The 19,318-nt window shown below is 38.8% G+C and overlaps 1 protein-coding gene and 1 pseudogene across 1 annotated transcript in view; both read left to right on the top strand.

Moving 5' to 3' along the window:
* Positions 1–10,096, top strand: part of SH3BGRL2 (SH3 domain binding glutamate rich protein like 2) — a 56,410-nt gene extending 46,314 nt beyond the window's left edge. Inside the window, exons 3-4 of the mRNA XM_042940396.1 lie at positions 6,778–6,858; positions 9,827–10,096. Coding sequence (XP_042796330.1) covers positions 6,778–6,858; positions 9,827–9,838 — 93 coding nt within the window. The 3' untranslated portion in view covers positions 9,839–10,096. The remainder of the gene's footprint in view (positions 1–6,777; positions 6,859–9,826) is intronic.
* LOC122220711 overlaps positions 9,855–19,318 on the top strand; it is a 33,548-nt pseudogene continuing 24,084 nt past the window's right edge.

Below are 19,318 nucleotides of genomic sequence, written 5' to 3' on the forward strand. Positions count from 1 at the left end.
CCGCAGTATTCTACAGTGATGAATCCCTGGGACACGTCTTTCATGAAAACGATGGCTTGTGCTGTGAATATTGAAGACCTTCATCCAGACAGGTTGAGGCTGCCCCAGTTGCATGTTTAATAGGAGATCTTAAATAGTGTCCACATGGGCGGTTTTCTCTCTGTTAAAATGTTTCTCTTTCGGAGTGTATGCAGTTAGACTTAATGAAAAGAAAACAAAACTATTAAGACACCAAGGGCATGTTAATACTCTCAGTGTTACAACAGTAAAGAGGGTCAAAAGTGCAAAGACACTTTTCCTCTGCCCTTTCTTTATGTGCGCCCTCCCCTGATTCCCATGAGATACAGCCTCTCTTGTGAGGTTCTTCTTTGTAGTTCTCTGAGTTACCACCACTCTGTGTGAATACACATTGTACCTATATTCCTTGATGTAAAAATTAGACTGCATTTGTTTCCTTGAAAGATGAAGAGAAATTTGCATTCTTACAGCTTCTTCATTTTTCCCCCATGCAAAGATTATAGCAGCCACATTCTCCTCTGTGACCGTAATAACTATTATAAAATATATAAAGATACTTAATATTTATTTTGTTTTAAAGATATTAGTATCTCTATTGAGCTGTTTAGTTGTGTGAGCATAGAGGAGGGTATGTATCTACTTTACCAAATCCCTGTGGCTTAAAGGAGAATGACATAAATGTCAATAGCCAAGAGATTCTCTTCATTAATTTTAGCCTTTTCACTTAACTCCTCTGGGTATTTTTTTAAATGTTATTGCTGGTTCCTTTTCCTATGTTTAGTACAAAGTTTTTTTCCCATCCAGTTTCAGTTGGTGCCTGGGTAGATGTTTCCTCTTGCCCTGCTATCTTGTACTAGTATGGTCAGAAATGTTAAACATCGGGGGCACCTGGTGGCTCAGTCGGTTGGGCGTCTGACTTCTGCTCAGGCCGTGATCTCTCAGTTCGTGGGTTTGAGCCCCTTGTCAGGCTCTGTGCTGACAGCTCAAAGCCTGGAGCCTGCTTTGGATTCTGTGTCTCCCTCTTTTTCTGTACCTTCCCTGCTTGCACTCTGTCTCTCTCAAAAATAAATAAATGTTAAAAAAAAATTAAAAAGGAAATAAAAGAAATGTTAAACATGAATTAGAAATTTAAAATCCTTGGGGCGCCTGGGTGGCTCAGTCAGTTGAGTGTCTGACTTCGGCTCAGGTCATGATCTCACAGCTCGTGAGTTCAAGCCCCGTGTTGGGCTCTGTGCTGACAGCTCAGAGCCTGGAGCCTGCTTCTGCGTCTCCCTGTCTCTCTGCCCCTAACCCACTCACATTCTGTCTCTGTCTCTCTCAAAAATAAATAAACATAAAAAAAAAAAAAAAGAAATTTAAAATCCTCTGCTTTGGGCTTACCCATATTTGGTGTTTGGCACAGAAATTGCTGAATGAAGCTGTTTCAGACAATACATCTTACATACTGTACCAGGATTGCAACTGTCAACTATTTTTTCCTTCTATGTCAAGATTTTATAAAATAGAACATAGCATTAATAGTCCTTACCCACTAAATCAAGATATTCTGCTCAGAGGCTCCCCTCAGGCTTGAAACAAATTTTAGGAAGAATGAGCCTCTGCCCATTTTTAGCAGCAGCAGCAGTAATTCTTGTAGTCTTAAAAAAAATTAAAAATTTCTTTTCTTCTTTTGGGTAAACCAGATTTGCTTTTGCTCATTTAGAACTGATTGCTGCCGTTTCCTTGTAGGCCTTGTATTGTTTTTATTCTCCACAGCCTCCTGTTTGGATATGCCCTTGGCATGTGGAAATAATATGAGTCTGTCACTTGTCATTGACTAAGCGTGGGAAGCAGTACAGCTTTACAGCGTGGCCGCTGTGGGTTTCCTCACTGTTCTCTTAGGGAACACTAAAAGGGCAAAGAACTTTAAGGTCTTTGTCTCAAATGCTTGTCTAGTCCATAATAGTCTAATCATGGTGTACGGGTAATGTACTTAAGTAAGCTCTGTGGAAGAATGAGACCATTGTGCATTTTACCTGTTGTAAATTTTATCATGAGCTCATAAATTCTCTTAACATTGGTTTTTCCTGGAATGCAAACAGAAGTATAGGTAACAGAAACTCCCCCCGCCTCCCACTTCTTAACAGCTGTTTAGCTTGCCATATTTTTCTTAAAATTGCAGCATTTAGATAAATGGTCTGTTAGTACCAGTGCTCAGTTATGTTGATAACATACCTATATAGTCCAGAAATTTCTCTTTTCATAGGCAGTTAGCACTAAAAACAAAGTGAGTTTTTCATCTTTTGTCTTATGTGTGATAAAAATGTTCCAGCTTCTAAAACTGGGCGATTTTATCTTAAATATGCTTTGTATGTTTGTACCCTTTTCCAAAGATGATTTTAACTGATCTTTATATTTTATAGTTATAGAAGGTTGATTGTGTAATTTGCAGATGTGTATTTACAAACACTTCAGAGAAAGCATCTTTAACTATAAGGAATTCAGCAAGCCTATTTAGAAACTTTATATTGGGTTTTTAAAATACAATGCTTTTAACTTTGCAGTACAGAGTCTTAATATATTTTTAAAAATAGAAGCCTGATAAGTGAAATGGATTTGATAAGAAAGTGGATCTTTCTCTTATATTGGGGAATGCCTAAGGGCATAAGAACTTACAGCTTTAATAGGACATGATTTTAAAATTTCTAATACTATTTTACTCTTAAATTATTTCAGTCATACTGTTTAATGTATTGTCTCTGAAAGGAGGTATTAACAATTAAAAAATACTAGATTTTAAATTATCCATCACCTACTCTGCCTAAATATGACAAAAAATAATTTATTAAACCTTTTACACTTTGAGATTCATCAGACTTTTAAATATCAGAAAACAAATTTACATAATTTTTAAAAACCCATAATAGAGTAGAAATAGGGTTTACTCAAATTATGTTACTCATATGAGATTACCTAAAACATGTAACATCAGTCATTAATCAGCAAACACAACTCATTCATCTGCTTAACCTGGTGTGTGTCAGGCACTGTTCCAACATTCACTCTAAGAATTACTTCCTTTCGGGGAGCCTGGGTGGCTCAGTCGGTTAAGCATCCGTCTTCAGCTCAGGTCATGATCTCACAGTTTGTGGGTTCAAGCCCCGGGTTGGGCTCTATGCTTCAGATTCTGTGTCTCCTTCTCTCTCTGCTCCTCCCCTGCTCATGCTCTGGCTCTGTCTCTTAATAATAAATAAACATTAAAAAAGTTTTTTTTTAATAAAGAAAAATTACTTCCTTTCAATTATTCTGCTTTTATTTTTAAAAAAAATTTTTAAGTTTATTTATTTTTGAGAGAGAGACAGAGTGAGCAGGGGAGGGGCAGAGAGAGGGGCAGGGAGAGAGAGGGAATCCCAGGCAGGCTCCACACTGTCAGCATGGAGCCCAATGTGGGGCTTGAACTCACAAACCAAGAGATCATGACCTGAGCTGAGACAAATAGATGCTTAACTGACTGAGCTACCCAGGCACCCCTCAGTTTTTCTGCTTTTAAAGTTAATTACCAAATCTTATATTTGTGTCTTTGGAAGGAGTTAATTACCTTAATGGCAATTTGTAAACTGTTGGGAGGATCCAATTCAATATTCAGGTAAGAAACCTGCTTGCCATAGTGATGTTAAAGGCAGAGAAAGGATGCACCAAACAGGATAATTTCTTGAACCCCAATCAGTGAAATGGTACTCAACTGTTCGAAAATACCATTGTTGCAAAGAATGTTTATAACATTTTTGGTTCATAGGATTTTGCAGAAGTTCTGCTAGACCTGTATTAATTGTGACATGGTTTTTCTTACAAAAAATTGTAAAATTTTCTGTAAAATTCTATGAAATCTGTAATATCCTAGAGCCACTAGAAACTCTCATAACCTCCAACTGCCCCGTTGGTGTCTTCTTTACTTGATTGTCTGTCTCATATAGTTTCTCAAACTTAACATTTTGAAACTCCACTTCAACCTTACTCTTACATCTGGTTTTTCTCTGGTCTTTCCCATCAAGTTACAAAACTCAGAGCTGCTCCAAGTCTTAATTCTCCCTAGCTCTGTCCCCCAATTCCAGAGTCGAGTATGATCAATTCTTCCTTCTTCTGCTCGCTTCAGCAGCACATAGACGAAAAATTCTTCCTCCAGAATATAGAATATGTCTCCAGTCTGTCTGCATTTCTCTCTCTCTCTCTTCACCATCATTGGTCTGGTTCAGGCTGCCACCATCTTACCTGGATTTACCACAGTACTCTTCTGACTTTTCCCCATTTTCCTTCTTGCTGGCCTGTCTGAGCCATTCTCCACACAGTTAAAATCGCTATTTTCTTAAATTTTTTTTAAATATTTATTTATTTTTGAGAGAGAGAGACAGGGTGAGAGCAGGGGAGGGGCAAAGAGAGAGGGAGACACAGAATCCAAAGCAGGCTCCAGGCTCTGAGCTGTCAGCACAGAGCCCAATGTGGGGCTCAAACTCATGAACTGTGAGATCATGACCTGAGCCAAAGTTGGATGCTTAACCGACTGAGCCACCCAGGCACCCCAAATTTCTAATTTCTTTCTTTCTTTCTTTCTTTCTTTCTTTCTTTCTTTCTTTCTTTCTTTCTTTCTTTCTAATGTTTATTTATTATTGAGAGACAGAGAGAGACAGAGCATGAGCATGGGAGGGGCAAAGACAGAGGGAGACCCAGAATCTGAAGCAGGCTTCAGCCTCTGAGCTGTCAGCACAGACCCCAACGCAGGGCTTGAACTCACAAACCGTGAGATCATGACCTGAGCTGAAGTGAGACGCTCAACCGACTGAGCCACCCATGCGCCCCTAAATTCTCTATTTTCTTAAAGGAAACTAGATCATTCTGCTCCCTTACTTGGGACCCACACGTGATTTCCTTTTATACTTAAGATAAAATTCAAAATCTTTTTCTTGGTTTTACATAGTCTGACCTGTGCTTATTCCTGTCAGACCTGCCAGCTTTGCTCTTCATCAGTGCTGTTCCCTGTCCTGAATCCCCTGTTCCAGTGCTTTACTTGGTCACCTCTACGCATCCTTCAGATTTCAACTTAAAATGCCATTTTTGAAGTAGGCTTTTGCTGAGCCTCCCTCTTCAGATGGATTGCTCCTTCTTAGCATGTCAAGGAAGGCCTGTCTTTAAATTTTTTTTTTCAACGTTTTTTATTTATTTTTGGGACAGAGAGAGACAGAGCACGAACGGGGGAGGGGCAGAGAGAGAGGGAGACACAGAATCGGAAACAGGCTCCAGGCTCCGAGCCATCAGCCCAGAGCCTGACGCGGGGCTCGAACTCATGGACTGCGAGATCGTGACCTGGCTGAAGTCGGACGCTTAACCGACTGCGCCACCCAGGCGCCCCTTGGAAGGCCTGTCTTTAGAGGTGAACTGTATTGGGCCAGATCCTAAATGGCAGAGGGAGCTACCACCTGAAGATCTTCAGAAGGAACATCGAGTGTAAGGCCCGAGGTTGAGATGATCATGAATGAAAATGAAGCTACCTTCAAAACCACACAAGACTCAACCTGCTAAAGCATTTGAACAAGAGAGCTTCTATACAGAGTGAAATAATTAAAAAAGATTGTTCACCACTGAGGCATCCTTTGCAAGAAGCAAATCTTTATTCTGTAAGTCATGGTCTCTCATTTAGATTGCTAGACAGATTTCAGGAGTACTTGTGATGCCATTGGCTTGGCTCAGCAGTGGATTCATTAGGGCTTAATGACTCTGGTATACAGGGTGCCCCATAGCTGGCTTCCTCTTGGCCAAGAAGCATCACAGAAGACAAAAAGCATCGATTTCAGTGTCAGGGAGAATTGGCCCCAAATCTCAGCTTTTTCACAGATTGCCTATCAAACTTGGGTACAATATTTCTTTGCTTTGAGCCAGCCTCCAACCTGGTGGTCTGTGGTGGGATTAAATGAAGTATTGATTGTAAGGCACCTGTTATACAGCAGATGGCTAAAAATGATTCTGATCATTGTCTGCTTGCAATATTTATCCTTAGGGTCGTTATCAAAGGGACTTTTACAGATTTTAAGACTGCTTTACACTAACTCAGAAACCATACAATAACACATATGCAAACTTTTGAAAAGAAACAATTGATGAACATATTGGTCAGAATTTCTTGATGGCTTCTCTTGTGAAAGTAGAAAGAGAAAAATGATTCCAGGTCTGAGGCAAAGATAAATGTTATAGAGAATCTGCTTTCCTTTAGTTTTTATTTGATCTTTTTATTCTCTCTGAAGACATAGTCTGAAAGAATGTGGCAGACTTCAAAAGCAGATAGAAGCACTTGCATTGACACATGGAGACCTTTATGGCTTTGTGTTTACCCAGTGATTTTTTTTAAAGCCCTAGATAACAAAATATCAAGAATGGAATTGGGAGTCAGCCTTTCCTATTAATGCACTAGAGTAAAATCTTAGAGTGATTTTACACAAATGTTAGTTTGGCACATGAGAGAAAGGGAACATGTTCCGGTTTCCCTTGTGTTGTTGGTGTTTTACATTTCAGTCCTATCACAGGCCTTGCGTTAACAACATGCTTACCTCATCATCATACTCAGAGAAAGTTTTATGCTCAAGCAGAGCAAATCCAGTAGATTTATGTAGCTCTTCCCTGGCCTGGATGAAGCAATGGTACATTTTTTTTGTTTCCATAAAGAATTTTTCAAAAGCACCACATACCAATAATTATTTGCTTTTGTTTGTTGTCTCTTCCTCTTTTTTCTAGGATTATGACAGTTTTTTTGAATCAAAGGAAAGCAACACAGTCTATTCGTTCTTAGGCCTGAAATCACGATTGGCATCAAAGGTAGGTAAAATCTTCTCTTGTTTTAAAATTCATCTCTCTTTAATTGTCCTTAGGGGTTGAGACTGAAGGTGTTAGGGGAATGCACGTGTAGTCTCCTAAAGTTGTAGGTTTCACTTTCTCAAATGCACATTAGGGACTGCCCAGTGTAAACACGCACGAAGCAGCCCAGGTTTTTTGTTTTTTTCCTCCAATTTTCAACTGTTGTTGTACATTAGAGTTTATTTTTGTTTATAATTTATTTTATTTATAATCTATACCCCTTTTTTCCAAGAAGAATTTAAGGGAGTAAGTGCTTTCTGTTTCAAAGTGCAGATTTACATTTTTTGAAACAACAGAATCAAAGCCATATTTTTAAGGTTTTCTGCACATTTAACTCATTTACACTGGAAAGGAGATGGTCTGTAATAACAAATGGTCAACTTAAAAAAAAAAACGCTACAGTTCCTAAACTAATCAACATGTTTTTTAAAGCTACTTTATTATGCCATGTGTCTTTTATGGAACATAAAAGGCTCAAGCTTTTCTAATGTTTAGACCAGAAGTTATTTATGTGTATTATTACAACTTTGTGAAGCACAGAGATTCACTTTCAAAATAAGAAATAGCATTTCTTTATGAAATAAGATAATATTTTGATTATTCCCCCCTTTAAAAAATACTGGGTTTTTCTCTGATCATGAAAGTAGCCTAGGTTCATTTAGAAAGATTAGGAAAATATACAAGTCTAGAGTAGAAAATAAAAATCACCCATTATTCTGTCACCCAGAGATCAGCATGTTAACTTTTTGTGTGTGTTTTTCCTTGCAATCTTTATATACAAAGCAGTTGAGGTTTTGACTGTATTTCAAGTGAGACTGAATTCTAAAATGTCTATTTTTAACACTGAATTGAAATGAGAGTACATTACTGGGTACTTTGATGTCTGTAAGTAATAGGTCTTTTGAGGCTACCCAGGATTTGTACCCTTTCTAGAACACCTATGGAAGGAAAGTAGAGACCATGAATAATATAAATTATACACCAGCACCTGCAGTTCAGAGCCAATGTGAAATCTTGCTTTGTTTTTACATTAGTAAGTCCACAGATGGTTGTGGGTGGTTTCCATGCATATGTTTTAAACAGTGGCAAAACCCACACATGTAATATTTAAAGGTTCTTAAAACTATTTTTATAAAGATGGAACATTGGTATACTTGTTAGGAAAATTGTAGTATTTTTATAACATATCTCATCCAAAGATATTAAACAATCCAGATTTATCTTCAAAGAACTGGAATAAACTGGGGTGGGAGTAATCTAATGGACACATAAATCTAGTGGACATTATTATCTATGCAAAAACCTTTAAAAAAAAATACTGTGTGCTTGCCATCTTTGTTCTCATTTTTCCTGAAGATGTAAATTCCTTGGAGACTTGAGGGCTGACTTTTTTACTCTTTAAAAATATTTATTCTCTCATGAATTTCTCAGAAAGCCCATGATCTATAAAACATGCGTTTTCACATGACTTGTGGTCATAGTATTAAACTTGGTCTTGATGCCATTGACATTTACTTGATTTCAGTAGACCATTCCAAAGGCCCTGGGCAACTCCACCCATTCAGCCCACCTATTCAGGCCCCCGAATCAGTCCTATGAGCAGGAGCACATGGAAGTAGAGTACAAGTCCATGGTGCATTGTTTGTACCACCCTGTCTTGTGAATCGTTCAGGGCCTTAATGGTTAATAGCAACTCACACTTTTATCTGCAGAGGGGAGAAAGAAAAATATCTTTAAGAGTAATTCAACCTTTTCCCCCTTCCTACTTACTTAAAAATTTTTTTTTTAATGTTTATTTATTTTTGACAGAGAGAGACAGAGACAGAGACAGAGACAGAGTGTGAGCAGGGGAGGGGCAGAGAGAGAGGGAGACACAGAATCCGAAGCAGGCTCCAGGCTCTGAGCTGTCAGCACAGAGCCCGATGTGGGGCTCGAACTCACGAGCTGCAAAATCATGATGTGAGCCTAAGTCTGACACTTAAGCCACCCAGGCGCCCCCCCCCCTTTTTTTTCCTTGATAGTAGTACACACTCAGTCCACAATCCACACTCAAAGGCCTATACAGAGCATTCACAGGTAGAATGTACTAAAAGGTGGAAGCCCTCTTTTCTCCTTTCCTTCCCTACCCTCTCTGCAGTATATGTACATAAACAATAGGGCTAGAAAGCCTGCCAAGGAACATATAAAAACACCGTTAGCATCTGTGATTGCTTTTACACAGTGACAGAGAAGAGAGATGATAGGAAAAGAACATTCACAACTTCTTAAGATGGTACCTAGGAGAAAAGGAGGCCCTTTCACCAATAATTTTCAGGTAGAACACCATCAGGTTTGTTGTTTAAATAGACTCAAGGCAGGGCCTGGAGAAGTTTCTGCTTTGGGATCCCTGCTATTCAGGGGTGATCCTCAAAATATGTCATAACTACTAAATCCTGGGCACTGAGCAGCCCCAGCTCCCTAGAGCAGGTCTCGGAAGCCACCTTATGCCAGGTGTCTGTGTTATGGTTGAAACATGGAGCTGTCACGGGGGGAGGGCCAGAGGTGGCACTTGGGGAGTTGGGGTGGCAGCATATTTTGGCCATGCTGGTGCTGTTCTTCAGCTATGGTCGCCCTCTGCAGGCCCCCTGAGTGGAGGACCCATGCACGCCCCACTCACCTGGGTACGAGTGGAACAGTGCCTCTGAGAGCAGTCTCGGCAGTCTCTGGAAACATGTGGCTTCTTACCACTTTTATATGTGGAAGGTCGGTGGGATATCATAAATCTGTGCTGATCCTGAATCCTAGGATTTGCATTCCTCAATCACATGGGGGTGATTATTATGATTTCCAACATCGCCATTTCTGACATTTAAAATGTCATTGCCAGGGTGAATTTTCTTGTCAACCCAATGCAATAACTGACTTTTTTCTTTCTTTTTTTAATAAATAGACAGAATCTTAGAGAAGACAAGTGGAAGATGACGGAGATGCATTTTGGAGCACCCCCTGGTACTCAGCACACACCTGCTTACCTAATGCATCACTGTGACTAAAGCCACATGCATCATCAGTAACTTTGCTTGCCATGGAGAGGTGTTTTAGGAAGACATGGGTATAATGGGGGCTTGCATGATTGCTTAAAACCAAATCAGGACTGTGGTGGGTTTTTTGTTATTTTCAGAATTGCCTGCAGCTGCCTCATTCACCTGGAGGTACTAGATTTTACCTGTTACAGGTGTGCTTCCTTAATGACTGAAAAATAAGTGGGTGGGACCACTGGAGAGAAAATGTTGGATCTGCCCCGGGCTGTATTTGATGCCAGTATTGCTCAGACTGGCCTCTCTTTAAGCTGCCTGGATTGTATCCTCGAAATTAGTTTGCCAGGCTATTAGAAATCTTTTGATCAGAAAGAAAGATTTGCTGGTTGACAAAGAGCTGAAAAATTTGCTGCAAAATCACAAATGTCACGATTCTGGTGCTTTGTAATAGCACCTATAGAAAAAGTTAGATGTTCTGGCCGCCTTTGGTGATGGACACTCTTATTTCCATAAATCCTCCAAATTCCTACAAATGTTTCCAAAAATCACTGCTGCAACAATGTGTGATCGGGACCGAGTTACAGGGATAAAAATAGTTGCTATTTTGTAAAAGATAGGCTTATCTCTTGCAAGAGAAAAATTTCATTTAAATATATAAGACAGCTTAAAAGGTATATTTTAGAAGGTGTACAAATTAATTAGATAGTAAATTTATAGGGAAATTACCTGACTCCTATCTGAAGGGATTTTCAGCTCTAGCAACTTATTTATGCATAAATAGCATATTTTTAAATGCAGCTTCCCTAACTAATAGCTGCTTATTCTATTTTGTGAATGGATTATATTTTTTTGAGAAAAGGAAGATCTTGGTTGGATATATTTTGTGAACCCTTGATGAGGTTTACTAAAAGATACTAATATTGTGGTACAATTTTTTTCCTGTGTTGCTTTTCATTGAACCTCTAGCTTTGCTCACATATCTGACCAATGTACGGTCCCAGATTTTTCAGAGTAATGTAGATACATGTTCTCATTCCATATATGGCTTCCAGTGGGCTTTCAGTGTATATGAGAAAGAGGCTGTCAGAGAGTTGCTCTGAATTGTACGTGGCATGTAAAATCTCTACTCCCTTTGGAGTGGATGCTGAACATGTCTACTCCGTTAGGGCAGAGGCTGCTTTTCTCCATCCTTATCCCTGCTTACAGTCTTTAGAGTTTTTAATTGCCAAACATAAGCAGTCTTAAATAGGATAAATTCCAAGAGGGCTGCCTAAAATATCCTGCTGTTCTAAGCATCCCAATGCAGGACTTGTTGGTCAGATTCTGAGCAGGATGTAAGAAATTGAAAGAATAGAAGAAAGCCCTGTCACATGTGTTGTTTCATCCTCCAACTAACTAAATGTGGACTACTCTAAAGGACTTGTTGAATGCTAAAGCTGAAATCCCAGCCTGAGATTTGCAGCCCAGGACTACAACCAGAAGAAAAGCATGACACAGATTTCTACTTGACTAGAACAAATACATGATCCACGATTTTCTCTCCAAGGAAAGCTGTTGTGAAATTATGGGTATTACTGTTTAGTTGGCATTATTAAACAAGTTCCAGGTCATATTCCGTTTGCTAAATCCCAGGGACTATCCAGGAAACTTTTTTTTCAACTGGATACTGTGTTTGAGTAAATGAGTCTTCTGATAAGACCTAGACTTTCATTTTCAGATATCAACAATTTTCAAAGTTTAATGCTACAGTGAGCTAACTTACATTAGTCTTCTCTTCCCAGTGAGTGCTAAGAACCAACTTGGTAAGATTGAGGGAAATTCTGGGGTTGTGGGATCAACATGATATTTGCTAGACTAAGACAGCTACTCACGTTTGTTCATCTTGAAACTTTTGAATTACGGTGGTCACAGTAGGACCAGAATGGCTCTCCCGAACGGACTAGATGGAAGTAGTGCTAAATTGCTACCAGTTACACATCATCTAACGCTCACCCCGCCTTTTTTTTTTTTTTTTTTTAATCCGCACAGAACTAGGAGAGACCAGTCCTGGCTGGTATTGTACTTGTAGTGAGTGAGGTAAAAGCACACGGTATGGCATTTACCGCAATACTCGGGCTCTGCAGAGTAATGACGTATTGCCCTCTGGGACCACATTGTATTCAGAGAATATTGTTTCTTTACTTGTACTGTTTTACCAGCTAAATTCCAAACATGTAATGATTCTTGTTCCCTTCTTTAACTGCCTTTAGATTTGAATATTCACAGTCTTGAAAACCTAGGAAAGAACTAGGTGGGAATATTGTAGACATAGATGTAGTATCACAGGCATTTCAAGACAGAATTTTTATTTCCTGTAGTAGGCTTATTGGGACAAAGGAAATGTGCTGCTAAAAATAAAATGCCATTTTAAAATTAGATCAAATACGGAGTGCCATCCTGCTAGGTATATGCAGACCAAAAGAAAATTTAGTTGGGAAAATAAATTCTTCCAAATTCTGGTGTTCTATTAAAATCAAAGAGGATAAAAGGAAGATTTTTTTCTCTCAGGCTCTGATACATTTTAGATTTGTTTCTGTTTTATAGATTCCTTCAAACACTAGATGTTTTTATATTACATGAATTTAATAATGAACTAAACTTATTTTTGTCCTCTGTTATTTAAAGGTACCAAAGCCTCTTTCTGTTTTTTTATTTTAATTTGATTTTGCTACATAGCATTTTGCTTTTTCTAGAAATGCTTTTCATTTAACAGCTTTTCTTAAGTGTCAGGGCCTACTTTGATCTGCATAATTATTGTTTTTAGATTTCAATGTGTATGTGTTTGTCTGTAAAGGCATTGGTGAAATCTCAGATTTTATATTCAGCATTAAAAAGGAATAAATTCCAGGAAACATGTATTCTGAAAATGGAGTGTTTATTCCCTACCATTTTTTAAATGTTTATTCATTTTTTGAGAGAGAGAGAGAGAGAGAGAGAGCGAGTGGGGGAAGGGCAGAGAGAGAGGGAGACACAGAAGCAGGCTCCAGGCTCTGAGCTGTCAGCACAGAGCCTGATGGGATGCAGAGCTTGAACTCATGAACCATGAGTTCATGACCTGAGCCAAAGTTGGACGCTCCACCGACTGAGCCACCCAGGCACCCCTTCCCTACCATTTCTTATACCTTTTCTAATTTTAGTTCTGTATTTGGTTGAAGACTTCCTGTTTAGTTGAGATGCTATATTTCTACCCCCATTTGTGAATCTCATACCTGAATGCTGTGGGTTACTTGGGAAAATGCAGATGGATCATCTGACCATTTGAGGAGACATTCATGTTTGTGGTCCTCTGTGTGTTTGTGTTGGGAGGTGATCACAGAATCATCTCCGACAGTGACCCAGGACGGCATTAAATCTCTTGCTCCCTTGGTTGGTTCCAACAGATGACTGTGGTTTCCTGAATACACTGAAGCTGGATTGGTGGATTTGTTCCCTTAATTGGGTGCAAAAAACCAAGTACAGTGTTGCTGCAACCCTTAAATAGCACGGCCCCCTCTGATACAGCCCTCTCTGAAAGCAGAAGAAAGCATTCTGAAGGCAGAGTCTGAGGCTGATCTCATCTCTGAGCTATTTCAAACCTTAAACACCAAGACAGAAGGAGGGTGAAGGAGAAGATAAAAGACAACAGGCTGTCAGTTTGCAGGAAATGTGCTAAATTGTGAAAACAAATAAGCCAAGTAATCACTGCCCACTTGTAGCCCACATTTCAGTTTCCCTGGTCTTTCTAGAAATGCAGGTCAGGTTAGTTTGGTCATTCTTTCAATCAGCATTTGCTGAGCCCCTGGAATGTAATGGGCGCTGTCTGGGTGGCACTATCTGTCTCCATCCTGAAGGAGGAGAGAAACAGAGAAGCAAGAGCAACAGTTACTACAAGTGGTGAATGATAGAGTCAAGGTCAGTTTATGGCGCTCCAGATGACAGTTTGTCTTCTGAAACATTACGTGCAATTTTTTTGTTTGTTAGAATGCTTTCCGGTTTAAAAATTGTTTCCTGCAATGGAATACACACACACACACACACACACACACACACACACACACAAACACAAACATAAAGAGTAATAAAAAAACCCATGTGTGCCTGCCACCAGCTCATTGCCTCTCCTTTGAGGCACTGTGTGCTCTTCTCTGTCCCTATCCCATCCCTGTTTTGAGAGTGGGTCCCCTGTCCCGAGCTCTGTTGATCATAGCCTTTCTGTCCTTTATCATTTTACCTACATGTATATACCTTTAAATAATAAATGGCATTAAACTGTATTCTTCTGTCATTTGTATGTTCATTGCAATTGGGCATTATCATTTTGTAACAAGTATCCTGTTTATTTTCACTGCTATGTATTACTTCATTGTATGACTATATCAAAATTTTTCCCTTCTCCTGTTGCTGGATATTGAACTACATCTTTCTTTGAAAAAGAAAAAGGCAGTGGAGCATTCTTTTTTTATGACTTCTGGTGCACATACCCAAGAGTGAATGTATTACCTTGAGTAGAATTGCTGTGTCGTACAATAAAGCACATTATCAACTCTAATAGATAAGGCCAAATTGTTTGCCAAGGTCATGGTACCAACTTACACTTTCACTGGTATCCTAGAATTTTCAGTATTCAAGATTATTGCCAGTGTTTGGGATCATCAGAATCAAATTTTTGACAAGCCGAAAAGTGTAAAATGGTATCTCATTGTGGTTTCATTTTGCACATGTTTGATTACTAATAAGCTGAACATGTTTTATTATGGTAATTCCTAAGTAGGAATTTGGAAATTCTTCTTCATGTCTCTTACCCTTTTTCCTATTGTGTTGTTTTTAATTGTTTTTAAAAGTTCTTTATACTTACCTTTTATCAGTTAACACTTAACTATTAAAGTAAAGAGAAACTATATTTAGAGTAGAAAAATCTTCTGAAGCTATTTACAGAAGTATGAAAAGCATGTGAAATTTTATTCTATTTGGAAAAAATAAAGCTAAATGTATATATTTTGTGTTCTGATTGTGTGCTAATTTTCAGCTTGTCAACATATTAGCCAAGAGAAGACATACCTTGGAAACCACTATTATGCTCTAGGAGGGTTCTTTCTCTGAAGCTATTTTAAGGCTCATCAATTCTAGTTATTTGGTAGGAAATTAATGTCATATTTGGTTTTCTGCTACAAGATTTTATCAAAAGGAAATCTTTATATAGACTGCATATTTATATATGCACAGTTCCTTGGTATACCAACATATAGAGACTTAACACTAGGCCAAAATGATGTTATACTTAAAAGGACATTAGAAAGGTTTATTTAAGTCACAGGAGATTGTTTTCAAACCTGTACTCATAATTAAATAATCCTTAAGCTGAATGAGATAGATCTGTATCCTGTGAATATAACCCAGTGTGTTGTCTGTATATCTTGTTTTTGTGTGTATAAACTGGTGGGTATTAAGAACAAGAAATTACGATGCAGTCTTGTCTTCTGAGGCTTCTGCTGACCAGTAGATAGCATTTTTAATAGACTAAGGACCCGGGCATACTAGAAGACTTAGTATGAAAAAAAGAACGTAAACTATCATAGTTTTAGATTGATTACATTTTTAAATGATAATATTTTGGATATTTGGGGTTAAATTAAATATTAAAATTAATTTCACCTTTTTCTTAAGGTGGCCACTATAAAATGTTCAATTACATGTATGGCTTGCGTTATAGTTCTATTGGACAGTACTGTTCTGTACCAGCCTCTTTACCTGAATTTACAATAGAATTTACAAAATCTTTAAAAGGTTTTTGGGGTTTTGGCAAAATATCTCCTTCCTTCGTTTGTAAAACGAAAGAAAATGTGAACATCTTTTGGAATAGAATTTTCTAATCCTTCTGCCAAGAGAAATGTTTTTCTCATTTTGCTTTTTTGCCCTTGTAGCTTAAAGCACTTTCGTAGTGAAGAGGAGTAATCTGTGTGTGTTGTAATATGGGGGCATCTCTCTGTGTATCCAACCTCTTGTTCGTTTATTGTCTTACGAAGTTGGTGTCTCATATTGAATTGGTTCACATATGTGAACGAAGGCATGGTGGTTTGTGTGTGTGTGTGTTTTTTCTTAAGAGGGAATTTAATGAACCATACAGATGCATCTATAATCTGCAAAACAGTGATGAATATCAGTAGGATTTTATCCTAGTTTACCTAAAATGTTAACTGTCTGTATCTGTAAAACTCATTTGAGCTCATAAGAATATATGGATAATCTGCTTTTTGAAAGTTTCTTTCTGGGCTCATTGCCAAAGGTTAAAACAGAATGGGAGTATTAAGGAAAAAGATCTGCCTTTCTTTGCCCAGGGTTTGAAACCATTTTCTTGTTTCTACTCTTAGCAAGATAATTTTTGGAGAAAACCTGTATTATTTGTTATTGAAATAATTGATGGTGACAGTTGTTAAGATTTGCAAGTCAAGAGATGCCAACTGTGTTTCATGTAGCTGCTTTGTGTGTTGCCTTGGGGCTCATTATTTGTCATTCTCCTGAACTACCATACCTATGTAGGATTTATCCTTTGAGGATGGATGGAATAACTCCATAATTTGTCTGAGATGCATTATAGATAACATTTTTCATGTTAATTTGATTTAGCTTATTGATGTTATTATCCCAAGTCTGTTAAATTGGGATAGTATTTTTCTCCATTATCAGTCCATTTCATTCCATGTACTGATCACATCACTAGGTTGAAATACAGATTCTGGGCTCTGGGATGGCCTATAACTAGATTCTAAGATGACTCTGAGATCAACAGCTGGGGCAAAAAGACCAGTAATTTGGCATTGATTCTGTTATCCTAGACCAGACTTACCGTTTTTTCTCTCCCTGCCTATCTTTAGTGGTATACCACTCTTAAACAATCTGCTCCTGGCCACAGATATGGCCAACTGGTATGGGTAGCAGAAGTGATGACGACAGCAATATTTTTACTCCCCAGGAGGGACTCCAGCTGCAGCTTCCCTCACTGTACTATGCTACACGCCTAGTAAGCGTTTATTATTACACTATGGCAATCATAAATGATAAACTGAATATTGACAGATTTCCCAGCCTCGTCATGAGGTGACTGGGCAAACAGAATTTTAACAGTTACATATTTGGCAGGTGAAATGACTACAGCATCCAGACTTGTGGGTGGTTGCTGAATGACAACTGGAAACTTGTTCCCTATCATTAACTCATTTAGGGACCAGGGTACCTCTGAGACGATTCCATAAGGACTCAGTCCTCTAGAACCCCAAAACGTAAACATCTACAGGGAGGGTGGACAGAGGTACTACTGGAATTAGATGGATATGCAGGCAAAATGACAAGTTGCGATAGCAGAATTTGGGTGGAAGTGGTATCTACCTAAAGAATTGGCTGTCTTCCTGAAAATGGGTAATTTTAGCAGAAAATAGATTTCAAATGTTGGTGAAGGTCTGTTTTTCCCCAATGTTTTCACCATTGCTGAAAACTGTTTATTGCATTCTCATTGCAAATAACCTTTCATTGGGTAATATTTTCAGTATAGTTCTAATTTACATTCTAATTTTTTGCTGATTGGAAGAGTATCCTTTGCATGATTTGTGTTGAACTAAGAGTCACCAAATAAGCTGTCCAGCCAAAGCCCAAGAACTCTGTGTGCTAGGAAGTCATTTTTTTGTTGTTGTTGTTGTTGTTTTAATTGGTACGTCAGCTTGTATCTTTCGCCTGGTAAACATCTGAGAAAGGAGAGAATAGCACTTTCCTGTTTCAGTGAGGGTATCTCACTGATATAACTACCAGCCACCAGTTAAGCCCAAATACGATGTTATAAAAACCAGATCCGTTGTCTCTAATCCTGTATTAAGACCAGTGTGTGAGTTTGATGAGACTCAGTGTTTACGTTTGCATGATAATGAAAGTGTGGTATTCTTTGTAACTCTTTGTAAATGTTCACTGTTTAGTATCTCGGAAGTTGCTTTTCTTGGTGTTTTTATTTATTTTTATTTTTATTTATATTTATTTTTTTAATGTTTATTTTTGAGAGAGAAAGAGAGCATGAGTGGGGGAGGGGCAGAGAGAGGAGACAGAGGATCCAAAGCAGGCTCTGCACTGACAAGCAGAGTCTGATGCTGGGCTGGAACTCACAAACTGTGAGATCGTGACCTGAGCTGAAGTCGGATGCTTAACCCACTGAGCCATCCAGACGCCCCAGTGTTTTTTACTGTATACCATTTGATTTGGGTCAGGTTTATTAAGACAGAGGAATTATAAAAAAGAGAGAGAGAGGAATTAGTGTATGTCCTTTTTAACTTGTATAAATAAATTTGTTATATAAAACCTGTCCTTACAGTCAAATAAAATACATGGCTTATTAGTATGTGTTTTAGTCTATTTTAGTATGTGTTTAGTCTATTTGGTAATTAAAAACATGGCCATGAACTGAAAAGTCTAGTTTTCTTATTGTATCACTAGTAACTTCTATTCTTTGTGTCCTTTCTGCTGACAGTTACCAGTTGCTAAGTAAAATGTGTTTTATCAGTCCGTTACCAACCAGGAGATAAACACCACATGGTTATTTAAACAGGAAGTTAAATATAAAGAAACACCAAACAGTGATAAAGGAGTGACTATCAGATACAAGGAAAGCATATCATACCCTGTGGCTTAGGGAGAATACCCAAGGAAGGACAAACTCGGAAGAGAAGCTGGGCCTCAGAGCACCTTGGAGAAGTTATATTTGCAGCTCACTAGAGGGCACAGAGGTTCACTGGTTTCCCCAAGTCTACAGTCACCACGCAACAGGAAGCTACCTCGAGTTATGGCGAGGCATGTGTGCTTGCAGAGGGAGTGGAGATGCCAATGCAGACAGAAGACCTGGAGCGTGTCCATGTCAGGGGGCTGCAGGGAGGTTATTGCCAGGCCAGAGCTCAGGGTCGATGTGGGGCCATGTGCTCTGGGGCCACATGCCTTGAGTTAAGGCAGCACTATCGGACCCACACCAGTGACCCACTATGCAGCAACCACACAGGAGAGCCGCCTTCCTCCTGTGGTGTCCCTCCCTCACCCTCCAACTGAGAAAGCTTCACGTCCCACTCGTGAGCGACACCTGCTTAAAGGAATTCTGTCCACTATTAGCATGTGGTGGAGGGTGAATTTGGAGGTAAGGCATGATAAGCTGATACCTGGCACGTATCATAGAAGAATTCTCGTAGTGCCTTCCCATCTGGAATTAGCCATGTTCAGTAAGAGCAAAAGGATTATCAGTGTTTTGTGAAGTTTAGGCAGTTTAAGTGAAAATTTGCATTACAAGCAATACTGATGGCTTGCTGTCAAGTATCCAAAACTTCATTGTGGGAAGTTGGCAACTCAGTTGTTAAGTAAGCTGC

The sequence above is a fragment of the Panthera leo genome, chromosome B2, assembly GCF_018350215.1.
Source record: "Panthera leo isolate Ple1 chromosome B2, P.leo_Ple1_pat1.1, whole genome shotgun sequence".
Taxonomy (NCBI): Eukaryota; Metazoa; Chordata; class Mammalia; order Carnivora; family Felidae; genus Panthera; species Panthera leo.